This window comes from Hyaena hyaena, unplaced genomic scaffold (assembly GCF_003009895.1).
Source record: "Hyaena hyaena isolate Hyena2069 unplaced genomic scaffold, ASM300989v1 scaffold_3, whole genome shotgun sequence".
Lineage (NCBI taxonomy): Eukaryota > Metazoa > Chordata > Mammalia > Carnivora > Hyaenidae > Hyaena > Hyaena hyaena.
Window position 1 is genome coordinate 1,678,980 of NW_024080635.1, and position 12,701 is coordinate 1,691,680.

General features: G+C 40.7%; 1 protein-coding gene across 2 annotated transcripts in view; it reads right to left on the reverse strand.

The window, feature by feature from the left end:
• Positions 1 to 12,608, reverse strand: part of RBBP4 (RB binding protein 4, chromatin remodeling factor) — a 20,226-nt gene extending 7,618 nt beyond the window's left edge. The window contains exons 1-5 of one of the 2 annotated variants that reach the window (XM_039232231.1): positions 12,470 to 12,608; positions 11,740 to 11,887; positions 6,805 to 6,950; positions 442 to 615; positions 2 to 117 (exon numbers count right to left, since the gene is read on the reverse strand). In XM_039232231.1, the coding sequence (XP_039088162.1) occupies positions 2 to 117; positions 442 to 615; positions 6,805 to 6,950; positions 11,740 to 11,887; positions 12,470 to 12,485 (600 nt within the window). In that variant the 5' untranslated portion in view covers positions 12,486 to 12,608. Of the gene's footprint in view, position 1; positions 118 to 441; positions 616 to 6,804; positions 6,951 to 11,739; positions 11,888 to 11,994; positions 12,016 to 12,469 lie in introns of those variants that run through there. The other variant, XM_039232239.1, reaches the window with a different exon arrangement.
• Positions 12,609 to 12,701: the final 93 nt, after the last annotated feature.

Consider the following 12,701-nt stretch of genomic DNA (forward strand, 5'->3'; position numbering starts at 1 on the left):
CATGGTCATCTGAAGCACTAAGTAAGTGCCCACTGAGGTTTGGGTTCCAAGAAAGCCCATAGCCTTCCTTCTGATGTCCACGGAGACGCAGGTCTGGGTTGCACTCTCCAGAAGGGTCTGCAAAGTGACAGACATATCAAGACTATCCAGAGTCCACTGCCTCCCTGGGTCTACTAAACATAATGGAATTCTGATCAAGAGGTCTAAGGCTCTTCATATTTACAGCAATACAGACCCATTATGATCAAAGGTAGGATACCTGTGTAAAAAAGCATTTCCCCCCGACCTGGGTAAGAAGAATGAAGAATACCCACACAACTGGTATAAATCACAAGATGTTAAATTATACAAAGAATAACAAGCAATTAAACTCCGATTGAGTGGAGCGATGTATCCCCACAGTGACTCATTATCTGTACTTGAACTAAAGAACGCAGGTACCTGGTTTGGAAGGATGTTTTGTATAGTCAAAAACAAGAACATCGCTGGATGGAGTCTTTGTTGCAATGATGCAAGGGTTCTGCGGCATATAGCGTGCCCTGTTTACTTCTCCTTCATGGTTGATCTTGATTTCTATTTCAATTTTTCCACTAACTGAGCCAAAACCTCCAAATTCTGTAAGGAAGAAATTGCAAATGAGGACAAAGCAAGAGATACCCTATGTTACTCAGATTATGACACAGGCAAGGCTTTTTATCAGCAAACTGGTGTAAGAAAAGTGATCTAGACATTTGTTAGCAGTATAAAGTGTTTTCACACCTTTTATTTGATTCTTATGGCAATGAGATACAGTAAGGAAGACAGTATCCTCAAAATTTTTACAAAGAAAAACAGAAATATGGAGGACCTACATTAATGTGTTCCTAGTGACACAACTTTGGCAGAATCCAGTGTGAATCCTCATTTTTTCTAATTGCTAGCCTAGTATTCTTTCAGCTGTAACTACACCAACTCTGGGTAGTTATATAATTAATAAATATACACACTACTATCTAAAAGCAAGGAACACTATACCAATTCCACTTCAAACATAGTAGGTTCTTGGGGTGCCTCGGTGACTCAGTTGGTTAAGTGTCCCAATTTCGGCTCAGGTCATGATCTCACTGCTATCAGTGCAAAGCCCACTTCTGATCTTCTGTTTCCCCCTTTCTCTGCCCCTCCCCTGCTGGAGCTCTCCCTCTCCCTCAAAAATAATATATAAAATAAATCAAAAAGTAGGTTCTCAAGAAGAAAACAAAAGCAGATTTTCAATAAGCAATTAAAAAACTTTTTTAACGTTTATTATTTCTGAGACAGAAAGAGACCGAGTTCAAGCAGGGAAGGAAAAGAGAAAGGGAGACATAGAATCCAAAGCAGGCTTTAGGCTCTCAGCACAGAGCCCAATGTGGGGATCAAATCCATGAACTGTGAGATCATGACCTGAGCTGAAGTTAAGACGCTTAACTGAATGAGCCACCCAGGAACCCCTCAATAAGCAATTTTTAAAACTCACTTAAAATGCCAAAAAAGTACTGAATAAACAGAAAATATGTTATTATTTTAATGGATATTAAAGTACACAGTACTCCAGGTACTAAAGAGTCCCTCCTACACCATTTATTTGAAGCCATAGTTTGGAATGTCCTTTCTGAAATACCGTCACACCATTCTTTTCCCTATACCATTTCTCTTAGTCCAGTGATGAAAAACAAGAGCCCAAGAGGTAGTTCCGTTTTCCTAACCCCCACTGACATATGCCAACCATCCATAGCTGAAATAAACCAGGCAAAAAATAGATAAAAACATTTCTTATTCACATTTGACTACTGCAGGCACTCAGACAGTTCTCCCGTGTCATCATAAAACGTGTAACAATATAATTTGTGATTATGTAAGTCTTGGCAAAGCAACATATAAACAAAGGTAGTTAACAATTAATCAAAGAATTACAGAAGGCAGCATGATAAGACACCTAAGTAAAGTGTCGGACCTTGGCCTAACTGCCACTCAGCCTAGTGATTTGAGGGAAGACCTTCAATTTCTCTGAGCCTCAAACACCTTATCCATAAAGCAAAGCTATGAGACTTACTTGTAAATGAAAATGCTGTCAACAGCACTATTCCATAAGTGTTACACTTTGAAGGACAAAAAACAATTTTTTTTAAGTTTATGGGAGGTGGGGGGCAGAGTGAGAGCCAGAGTGTGTGAGAAAGAGAGAGAATCCCAAAAAGGCTCTGTGCTGTCAATGCTGAGCCCAACTCTCACACAGTGATAATGATCTGAACCGAAACCAAGAGTTAGAGAGTTAACCAACTGAACCATCCAGGGTCCCCAGGAGAAAACTCTTTTAAAAAAGCAAGGACATAGATGGGTAATATGGCTGGCAGATTAGTTAACTTTCAACTTCCAAATGTTGAAATGCAAATGCTTCATACAAGCTAAAAATCTAAAAATAAAAGCTCAAAATAGACACTAAAAGAGAAAAAACCCACGTTAAATGAATTTCTCCCCAGAACTCTAGACCACAAGCATCTATGATGTAAAAAAAGAAGGCATGATAGGATATGATTGCAAGGAACTTTCAGTCCAAACACAGAGATAAAATGTAACTACAGATGACTGTGACAAAAAAGCAGAACTACCAGAAAAGAGATCCCGATAACAAGGGAAGAACGACAGCTGGCACAGGGCCTGCAGAGCAAGGGAATTAACTACAGAATGTGGGGGTATTTCGGTGTGGGATACATACTAAACAGAGGAACTCCCTAACTGTGGCTAACGTACAGTAATAAGTCAGCTTAGAGGATTCACAATTGAGTTTTTGTAAAGATGAGGATTTATTGATTTAAAAAATAAATTAGGGGTTCTCAAGTTAAAGCTGGTATACAAAAAGCCAAATCTGAAACAAGAAAGACTGAGGTATCAATGTACAATAATTAAATGACTATCAAAGTCCAGTCCTATTCCTATTTTGTTTGCTTCTCTCCATATAAAACAGTATTAAAAAAACTTGAGCTTTAATATAGTGTAAGGGCCTAGTTTGACAAATTTTTACAAATGTATACACCAGGAAAACTACCACCCAGATCAAAATACAGAAATTTCCAGCCTCCCTGAAGATATTATCATGTCCCTCCCAGCCAGTATTTCTCCCAACAAACTGGGTAACCAGCAATGACTTCTACCTCTAAGCCACTCTTTTGAGTCCATAAAACCTTTTAATTATACAGTAAATTCTAGTATCAGTCAACTATCTCATCGTGATTGAAAAACAGATTATATAGAATTCAGACAAAAACCTAAAGATATCTTTTAAAAATATTCCCCAAATAAGTTGTTAAAATAAACTTAGCATTGTAAGATTTTGTACGAGTCATTTAACTACAAATTTTAGGGGCGCCTGGGTAGCTCAGTCCATTGAGCAGACATCTGGACTTTGGTTCAGGCCATGATCTCACGGTTCATGGGTTCAAGTCCCAGCTCCACACTGGGCTCTGTGCTGACAGAGTGATGCCTGCTTCTGAATTCTGTCTCCCCCTCTCTGCCCTTCCCCTGCCTGCTTGCACGCACTTGCTCTTTCTCAAAAATAAACATTAAAAGAAGTTTTTACATAGAATCTATTTTACAAGAGTTTAAAATGTTGACTATAGCCAAGCTGAACCTAATATAAACACACAAATTAACTAATTACAATAGTTCAATCTGAGAGTCTAGGGCATTTCTTCTATCAGGGAGAGAGATTAGTAAGCTATCTACTTCACCACCACCCAAGAGAACCTACGATATTACCTACTTCCATCATTGTTAAGACCATATGGAGAGAAGCATATTCGGTGATGTGAAGAAGGGGGGAGGGGAAGTAAAAGAGAAGCAGGAGAAATGGCAGATAAGCCATGTAACCCTAGGGCAAGTTACGAAACATCTATGAATATCAGTTTCTTTGTGAGGATTAAATAGGATGATTTATACAGTGGTACAAATATATCATAATTACTGGTTATTTTAATTGTTTCTCTATAATAAAACGTTAAGGGGGATGAAGCAAAAACTGGTTTGAGGTCGTTCAAAAAACTCAATGACCAGAAAAATTTTGAGTATATATGTTAAAAAATGCCACTTCAAAAACCAGTGAAGAAAACAATTTGCCAGCAAATAGTATTTTTAAAAAAATTGCTGGGGTGCCTGGGTGGCTCAGTTGGCTAAATTTCCGACTCAGGTCTTGATCTCACAGTGGGATTGAGCCCCTCATGGGGCTTTGAGCTGACAGTGCAGGGTCTGTTTGGGATTCTCTCTCTCTTCCTCTATGCCTCCCCTGCTTAGGCACGGTCTCTCAAAATAAACAATATTTTAAAAATAACATTTAAAAAATAAAGATAAAAAATTGCTAACCACTTAGAAAAATGCTCAGATTCCTACTCTATACCCAATAGCAAAACAAATACCAGGAAGATTATAGGTTTAATGGTTAAAACATAGGTAGGTACAGAAAACAGCTAAATATTTTTAAATCTTTGAAAGATGAAGGCATTTCACAGAATGACACAAAATCTGAAGAACATCACAGGAAAGTTGGACAAATGAATCCAATGTTGGCAAGGGCACAGAGAAACAGACATAAGTACGATTGCTATTAGTGGGACGGAATCTTTTTTGGAGGGCAATTTTGCTTTATCGGCCTTCTACTTAGAAAAGTATTCTATATCAAAACTATGAAAGACATGTGGTACAAGAACTGTTTTTGAAGCCCCAAAACTGGAAACCACCTGAATGTCAAATAAGGGATAGTTAATTATGACACAGTACATAACCATCAAAAGGAGATTATATCTCTTTAAAAAAAAAAAAAAAAAAAAAAAAGAGCTACATCTCACACAAAAAGATGTTCAAGATACATCAGGCCAGAAAACCTAACTCTGTGCTGTATCCCTGGTACCAAGAAAAAAGCCTAGCATTCAGTATTTGCTTTGACTTAATTTATTACTAATCAAAATATTTGCTTTGTCACTACATAACCAAAAATCTTATTTCAAAACAATTTATCTTCATTTAATAGAAAGGAAACTAATGCTCAGAAAGGCTAAATGGTTTATCCAAAACCACGTAGCTAGTGAGTGGAATAGGATCTCAAGCCCAAATCTTCGGATTCTTAGATTCAGTGTTTTTCCCCCTTTCAACACTAACACCTACCAAGAAAATAACTTCCCAATAATTATATCACACACACTTGGGTCAATGGCACAAAATCACATTTGCAGATCATTACCTTAAGAACTTACTACTTTGTATTCTGTATCACCCTAAGGCAAATACGGAATGAAAAAAGACTAACTGCATATAACAATCCTGACAAATAACTGGATGGATCTCAAAAGAATGTAGATAAAAGAATGGATTCTGCTAATCAGGAAAAAGCTAAGGAAAGAAACATTAAACATCCATGTTTTAAAAGATCAAAAATCTCAACGAGACTGTTACCTTTTACCTTTTGGTAAGAACTGGAGTTCAAGGATAACAACAAAGATAACTCACCCATTTCCACCTCTATTAAAAGGGAAAAAGTATTCCATGAACAGTTAAACCCTTAAGTTATCTCCTAAAAATAGGATGCAATTAAATGGCTCATTTAATTTTTACATACATATCAAGTGCCATGGTCATTTCTACCACTTCAAAATGCAAAGCATAATTTAAGCCAGTGTTTCTCAATCTTGTTTCCCCCAAGAAATCTTAAAAAACATCTTTTCTGGGGCGCCTGGGTGGCTTAGTCGGTTAAGCGTCCGACTTTCGCTTGGGTCATGATCTCGCGGTTCGTGGGTTCGAGCCCCGCGTCGGGCTCTGTGCTGACTGCCAGGAGCCTGGAGCTTGTTGCAGAGTCTGTGACTCCCTCTCTCTCTGACCCTCCCCTGCTCACGCTGTCTCTCTCTCTNTTCAGAGTCTGTGTCTCCCTCTCTCTCTGACCCTCCCCTGCTCACGCTATCTCTCTCTCTCCTAGAAATAAATAAAATATTAAAAAAAAAAAAAAAAAAAACATCTTTTCTGACACTCTTGATGAAATTTTAATACCACAGATATCCTATATATTTACGTACACCACGCACATCTGTGCTTTACACGTTTAAAGAATTAAGATTGTTTTCACGCATCCACTCTCGAGAACCAATTTTCATTCCCTTAGGGGCAATTATTTCCTAAACTGAGAATGCATGCACACCAATAGAAATGGTGGACTTTGGGGGCACCTGGCTGGCTCAGTCAGTAGAACATGCAACCCTTAATCTTGGGGTTGTGAGTTTGAGCCCCATGTTGGGTGTAGAGATGGCTTAAATTCAAAACAATAAAAAGGGGCACTGGGGTAGCTCAGTTGGTTAAGTGTCTGACTTCTGATTTCAGCTCAGGTCATGATCTCATGGTTCATGAGTTCGAGCCCCACGCTGGGCTCTGTGCTGGCAGCATGGAGCCTGCTTGGCATGCTCTCCACCCTGCTTCCCCAAATAAATAAACATAAGAAAAAAATACTCCTTAAAAAATACATGTATAAGAATGAATGGATGGTGGATTTTGGCTTCTTTCAATTCTAGAAATTCCCCTACCAACAAATTTAGAAGAGAAAGGTTTATAGAAAAGGCACAGAATCAAGTATGTGTTAAGAAGTAGCTCTTCTGACACTTAGTATCTGTACTGCAAACCCAGGCTTTCCAAAGCTCAAAATCTTATTACTAACTCGACAGGCTAATTTATCAAACTTAACACTCTTTTCATGATACTTCAAAGATATGAAAAATATAATCCACACATTATTCTTTCTTTCACTTTTAAGATTCCTACCTCCTTTCTCACTGTCGTAGTGGGAAGCATCAAACTGAGCATCGTCGTTAGGAAGCTGCACACTGGCTATCACAAGGTGGTTTTGTTCATCCGACGTGTGTGTTCCCAGGACAAGTCGATGAATGCTGAAATCTTTCCCTTCTGGTCTGTAACAGCAACATATGGTCGCTATTCAAATTAGTAACACTAATAGAGAGATGAAGAGTGATATACATATGTATGCAAAAAGGCACTATTATAACCAGGCTTTGAGAGGAGAAAGTCATCATGAGCCACATTTCTAACCTCATGTTTATCTTCCATAGAGAAGAGTATAAGGACTACATAGCACTTAACTTTCTTGACAAAAAATTTATAATTACTTTGGGTAAAACATCTAACAGAATAAAATGTGAACTAATTCCTCACCCTCCACAATGGGTTGGAGGTAAAGAAAGTAATCACTGGGTACACTAACATTTCAGGTTACTTCATTAGGTTAGATTCATTAAAAGGTATAGGAAAGAAAATGATATTAGGTAAACTAATTGTTCAAATTTTTACCAAGTGCCTATTCAGTGACAAATCATGACAAATACTATTAAGTACAAAAAATAATTAAGACATGATTCGTGCCCTCAAAAAACCAGGGGCAATTAATCATATATACAAATATTTACAAGTAAAAAAAATACTACCTGAAATGTACATAAGAATATAAAGATTAATAAAAATAAATAAGGTTACTTCTGGAATTTAGAAAGTATTCATGAAACAGGCAACACTTGAGCAGATATCAAAATGAGAGATAAAACCTAGAAGAGACAAGGGTTTTTGTTTTTATTTTTTTTTTAAATAAAGGTTTTATTTATTTCTGAGAGAGAGAGAGCATGAGCAGGGGAGGGTCAGAGAGAGAGGGAGATACAGAATCTGAAACAGGCTCCAGGCTCTGAGCTAGCTGTCAGCACAAAGCCCGACGCGGGACTCGAACCCACGAACCGTGAGATCATGACCTGAGCTGAAGTCGGACACTCACCCGACTGAGCCACCCAGGTGCCCCAAGAGACAAGGGTTTTGAAAGACAGTATTCCAAGGAAAGGGAACCGAGTAAAGGGCAGTCCTACAACATACCAGGTATCATGTTAAGCACTTTACAAACCATGTTACAAAAGATGAAGATACTTGAAGTTTAGGAAAATTAGGCAGCTTACCTAAGATCACACAATTACTAGTGGGACACCTGGCAGGCTCAGTTGGTAGAGCATATGGCTCTAAGATCTTGGGGTCTTGAGTTTGAGCCCCATGTTGGGTGCTGATTACTTAAAAATAAACAAAAGAACTCACACCTACTAGGACCAATGTCCCAGTCTGACTTTGGACATGGCCAAATGCAAAGAGAAGGCTAGAAAGCAGAATCCAGGGTACTGAGTGCCATCCTAAGGCATTCAAGACTCTATACCATTAGCAGGAACAAAGGACCATGGGAAATTTCTAAGGAACACAGCACCATTTGAAGTCTCACAGGAGGATTAATCCAACAGTGTAAAGCAGAGGTTCTTCAAGTATGGTACCAGGACCAAGAGCATCAGCATCTAGGAACTTCATCCAGAAAGGCAAATTAAATCCTCAGATCCACTCCAGATCTACTAAATCAGAAACTTGGGATGCAGAGCACAACGATCTATTTTACAATCCCTCCAGCTGATTACGATGCATGTTAAAGTTTGAAAACTTTTGGTCTAGATAAGAAAGATATTATACAAATAATTCACTGGGGCTTTTGTTTTTTTATTTTTTAAATGTTTTTTATTTATTTCTGAGAGATAGAGAGAGAGAGAGAGAACGAACAGGGGAGAGTCAGAGAGAGAGGGAGACACAGAATCCGAAACAGGCTCCAGGCTCTGAGCTGGCTGTCAACACAGAGCCCGACGTGGGGCTCGAACCCACGAACCACAAGATCATGACTTGAGCCGAAGCCGGATGTTTAACTGACTGAAGCCAGTCAGGGGAGCCAGCCAGGCGCCCCTCACTGGGGCTTATAAATGAACCATCAAGTGGCGAAAGAGAAAAACCTAGGACATGTGAAGCCAAAGTCAACTATGATAAAGAGAAACAGGAACAATAGGAGAAAGGCGACTGGGACCTCTATGGAAATATACTCAGTTTTGAAAATGTCACGGTGGAGAAGCCAGTAAGGTACTTCAGAGAAGACACCAGTAGGCTGCTGAAAATTCAGAAAGAACTCAGAAATTTGGTCTACAGATAACCAATAGAATTCCTCTGCACAGACACAATAGGCATCTATATTCTACATAGAAAGAGTGGAGGGAAAAAGAAAGAGAATTGTCGACACAAAACTGGGAATGTCTACATTTAGAAGGTTAAACAAAGAACCACATGAAGTGAGGGAAGAAAATACAATAGTATTTTTCTTAAAAAAAGAATATTAATAAACACCACTACCACACACAAAAAAAGAAAAACACTGACACAAAAAATTAAACACTAAGCTAACAGATATCCTTACTTCTTTAAAAAGTTTTTTTTTTTTTAATTTTTTTTGAGACAGAGAGAGACAGTGTGAGCAGGGGAGGGTCAAAGAGAGAGGGAGATACAGAATCTGAAGACAGGCGAGGCTCTGGGCTGGCTGTCAGCACAGAGCCTGACGTGGAGCTCGAATCCAGGAACTGTTGAGATCATAACCTGAGCGGAAGTCAGATGGTTAACCAACTGGGCCACCCAGGCGCCCCTAGATATCCTCGCTTCTAAGTAATCCTTGTCTTAAAAAAAATTAGCATGGGGGCTCTTGGGTGACTCAGTAAGTTAAGTTTACGACTTCGGCTCAGGTCATCATCTTATGGTTTGTGAGTTTAAGACCTTGCGTTCGGGCTCTGCACTGACAGTGCAGAGCTCTCCCTACACACCCCCTCCAAATAAGTAAACTTTTAAAGATTTATTTACCTAGCTCTGCTAAAATAGGAAGCTACCAAGATTAACACAGATTTCAACCTTGGAGAATTTAGTTTAATTCACTGCTTTCTAAATTGAGCTATTAACTACATTATATAGGAAGGTTTTTAAAAACATGGTTCCAGAATGATTTAGTAGGAATGCCGTGAGCAGTATTTGGGATCCACTGTTCCAATATATAGTTCATGATTATGGAATCACCACCATTCAACTATTTGTCATCAAGTACTCTGCCACCAGTTCCGAAATGGTTTGAAGTACCACTGAGAACTCCTGACAGAAATGGCTCCACTTAACCTAATTCAAGTAATTTTGATGATCAGTTGAACATGGGAATTCCTGGTCATGATAAAGCTTCTAACTTGAAATTTCTAGGTATTTTTTTTTAGTCTGTTAAACATCATTAGGACAGATTTCCTCATTTTTAATGCCACTGTGAAGGTAGCAGCCTTGTTCTTAAGTTATTAGTAAAATTTGTTTCAAATTTCTATTACTTATTGAGCTGAAATGGCCTTATTAACCACATTCTGCAAATATCTTGAATTCTAAAGATGTGAGTTTTGAAAGAATTGAGTTATTTAGCACACAACATAATTTTTAGATGCTATTCTGAACAGTTAAAGTTTTATAAGAGAAAACCCATTATTCTAACAGCATGCCTGTTTTTGATAAAATCATGCTGGTTTTGATAAAACCTTGTATTAAATTTGCCTTCACCTTTGCATTGTCATTTCCTCTTGGGAGCCTTTCATGATATCCTAAATTGAGGTGATTTTTTTCCTTCCTCTGATAATTTGATCTGTGCCACTATTAGGATATTTTTTACTGTAATACAGTAGGCCTCTCCCTCCCCCCCCAATCCATCACTTTGGTTACCCCTAGTCAACCACAGTCCCAACCGGAAGTAGGTGATCTTCCTTCTGACTTAACATCAGGTCAGTAGCAGCCTAATACTTCATCACAAGGCCCCCATCATTACCTCACCTTATTTCATCACATGTACATTTTATCTTCTCAACATCACGAGAAGGGTGAGTACAGTGAGAAATTTTGATAGCCAGAGACCACATTCTAGCAGTCTTTATTATGGTATATTATTAAAATCACCATGTTTTATTATTAGTCTCTTATTGTGCTTACATTGCTTAAATTTTATCAGTTATGTATATATAGGAAAAAACACACAAAGCGTTCAGAACTATCCATGGCTTCAGGCACCTACTGGGGATCTTGGGCCATATTCCCTACAAACAGGGTGTGTGGGGGGGAATCTACCATACTCTATATGCACAAGAAGTCAAGGCAGGCAAGGGGTCTTATCTCAGTTTGCACACCCTGATATGTGGCACCTACCAGACCCTCAATAAACGTAAGCTAAGTAAAATACTATTTCATCTTTTTAGAGGTAAGCTTCTCACGTGTAAGACATACACAGGATTAATCTTTCACTGTGCATAATTCCCTTATATAAAAACCACCCCATCCTCAGGTATCAGTTCTAAATATCCTAAGTATCTCTGTAAAACTGCTCTTTGCACATATATCTGTAATTATTAGTCTACATCAACCTCTTCAACTAACTAGACGATGGCTTCCTGATGGCAGGTACCACGTCATTTACGTCTTTGTGTTAACCAGCTACTGCCTAGAGGTTCAAACGTTTTGCTGAAAGAACTGAACTGACTTTTTTGAAAGCGGCCACATTTTACATTATTTGGCCAACTACAGTTATAACAGGCTATTCAAGTCCAACTACAGTTATAACAGACTATTCAAGTCATATCAGTAAAAGAAAGCCAGTTTCCCCTTATCAGCTAAATTGCAAGACTATTTTTACATTTTGTTTGATTTTTTGGCCTAGAAAAAAACGTCACCAATAGGCTCTGATCGCACGCCCTCTCCGGGCGACGGGCGGAAAATAGGGAGAACCAGTGAGAGAAATCTCCACTGAGGAGGCCACAACGAGATTCAAGGGATTCACGTCACCTGGTTACATCTGGAAGCCACTGTGCAGTTAGGCTAGGCCACTCCAGGGCATGGGTCATCACCAAATCGTAAAGAAAAGGGGTGTTCTTTTTCCATATTTTGTACTCTTCGTTGATCACACGTTCTTCTACTGCGTCATCAAAGGCTGCTAAAAAGTTAAAAACAAATTAAGTTAGCGAACAGAAACGGACACCGAGGAACCACTCCCGAAGCTGGCGGCACGGCTCGAGTCTAGATTCTGAAATGGAGACGTGCCTCGATCTCCCCTGGGCGGAGGTACCGACCCCCTCTCCGCCTTCGCGGGCCCGCCACCACTCCCGGGCCGGTCACTCCGTTAGGCGTTCGGGCGCCGGTGCCGAGCTCCGGGGCACGCGCCCGTGCGCGCTAAGTCCACGCAGCCGGCCAGGAGGCCCGGGCACCGGCCCCCGGGATACGGAACGGTGGAGGCACACCCGGGAGAAGAGGGCCGACCGACAGGGAGCGCGGGGAAGGATCAAACACCCACCCCCCTCCCGCCCCCCACCCCCGGCAGCTCCACGCCGCGGCGACAGGCCTCCGCGCCGAAGGAACAGGCGCGCCGTTAGCCCGCCCCGCGCGGCGATTTCTCCTCACGCCTTCGATGGTGGGAACAACACTCAAGAGTCGGGCTTGCCTTCACTGCTAGGCCCTGTCGAGGCCGCGGCGCCAGCCCGGCATTCCCGCCCTCCTGGGGCGACCCCAGCACCCTCACCTTCCTTGTCGGCCATGGCGGGCAGGCAAGCCGGGGGGATCCCGGGGTCGAGCGTTGCGGGAGGGGCGGGGAGGCTACGGGCGCTCGCTCTGCGCGCGCGGCCTCTATTGTTTCCTGCTGCCCCTGCGTGAGGGCCGACTCGCGCACCTTCGCGCCAACACTGGCCAATCGGAGCGCACCGAACCGTGGGGTGGGCGGGGAAGCCGCTTTCACAGCCTATCCAGACGCACAG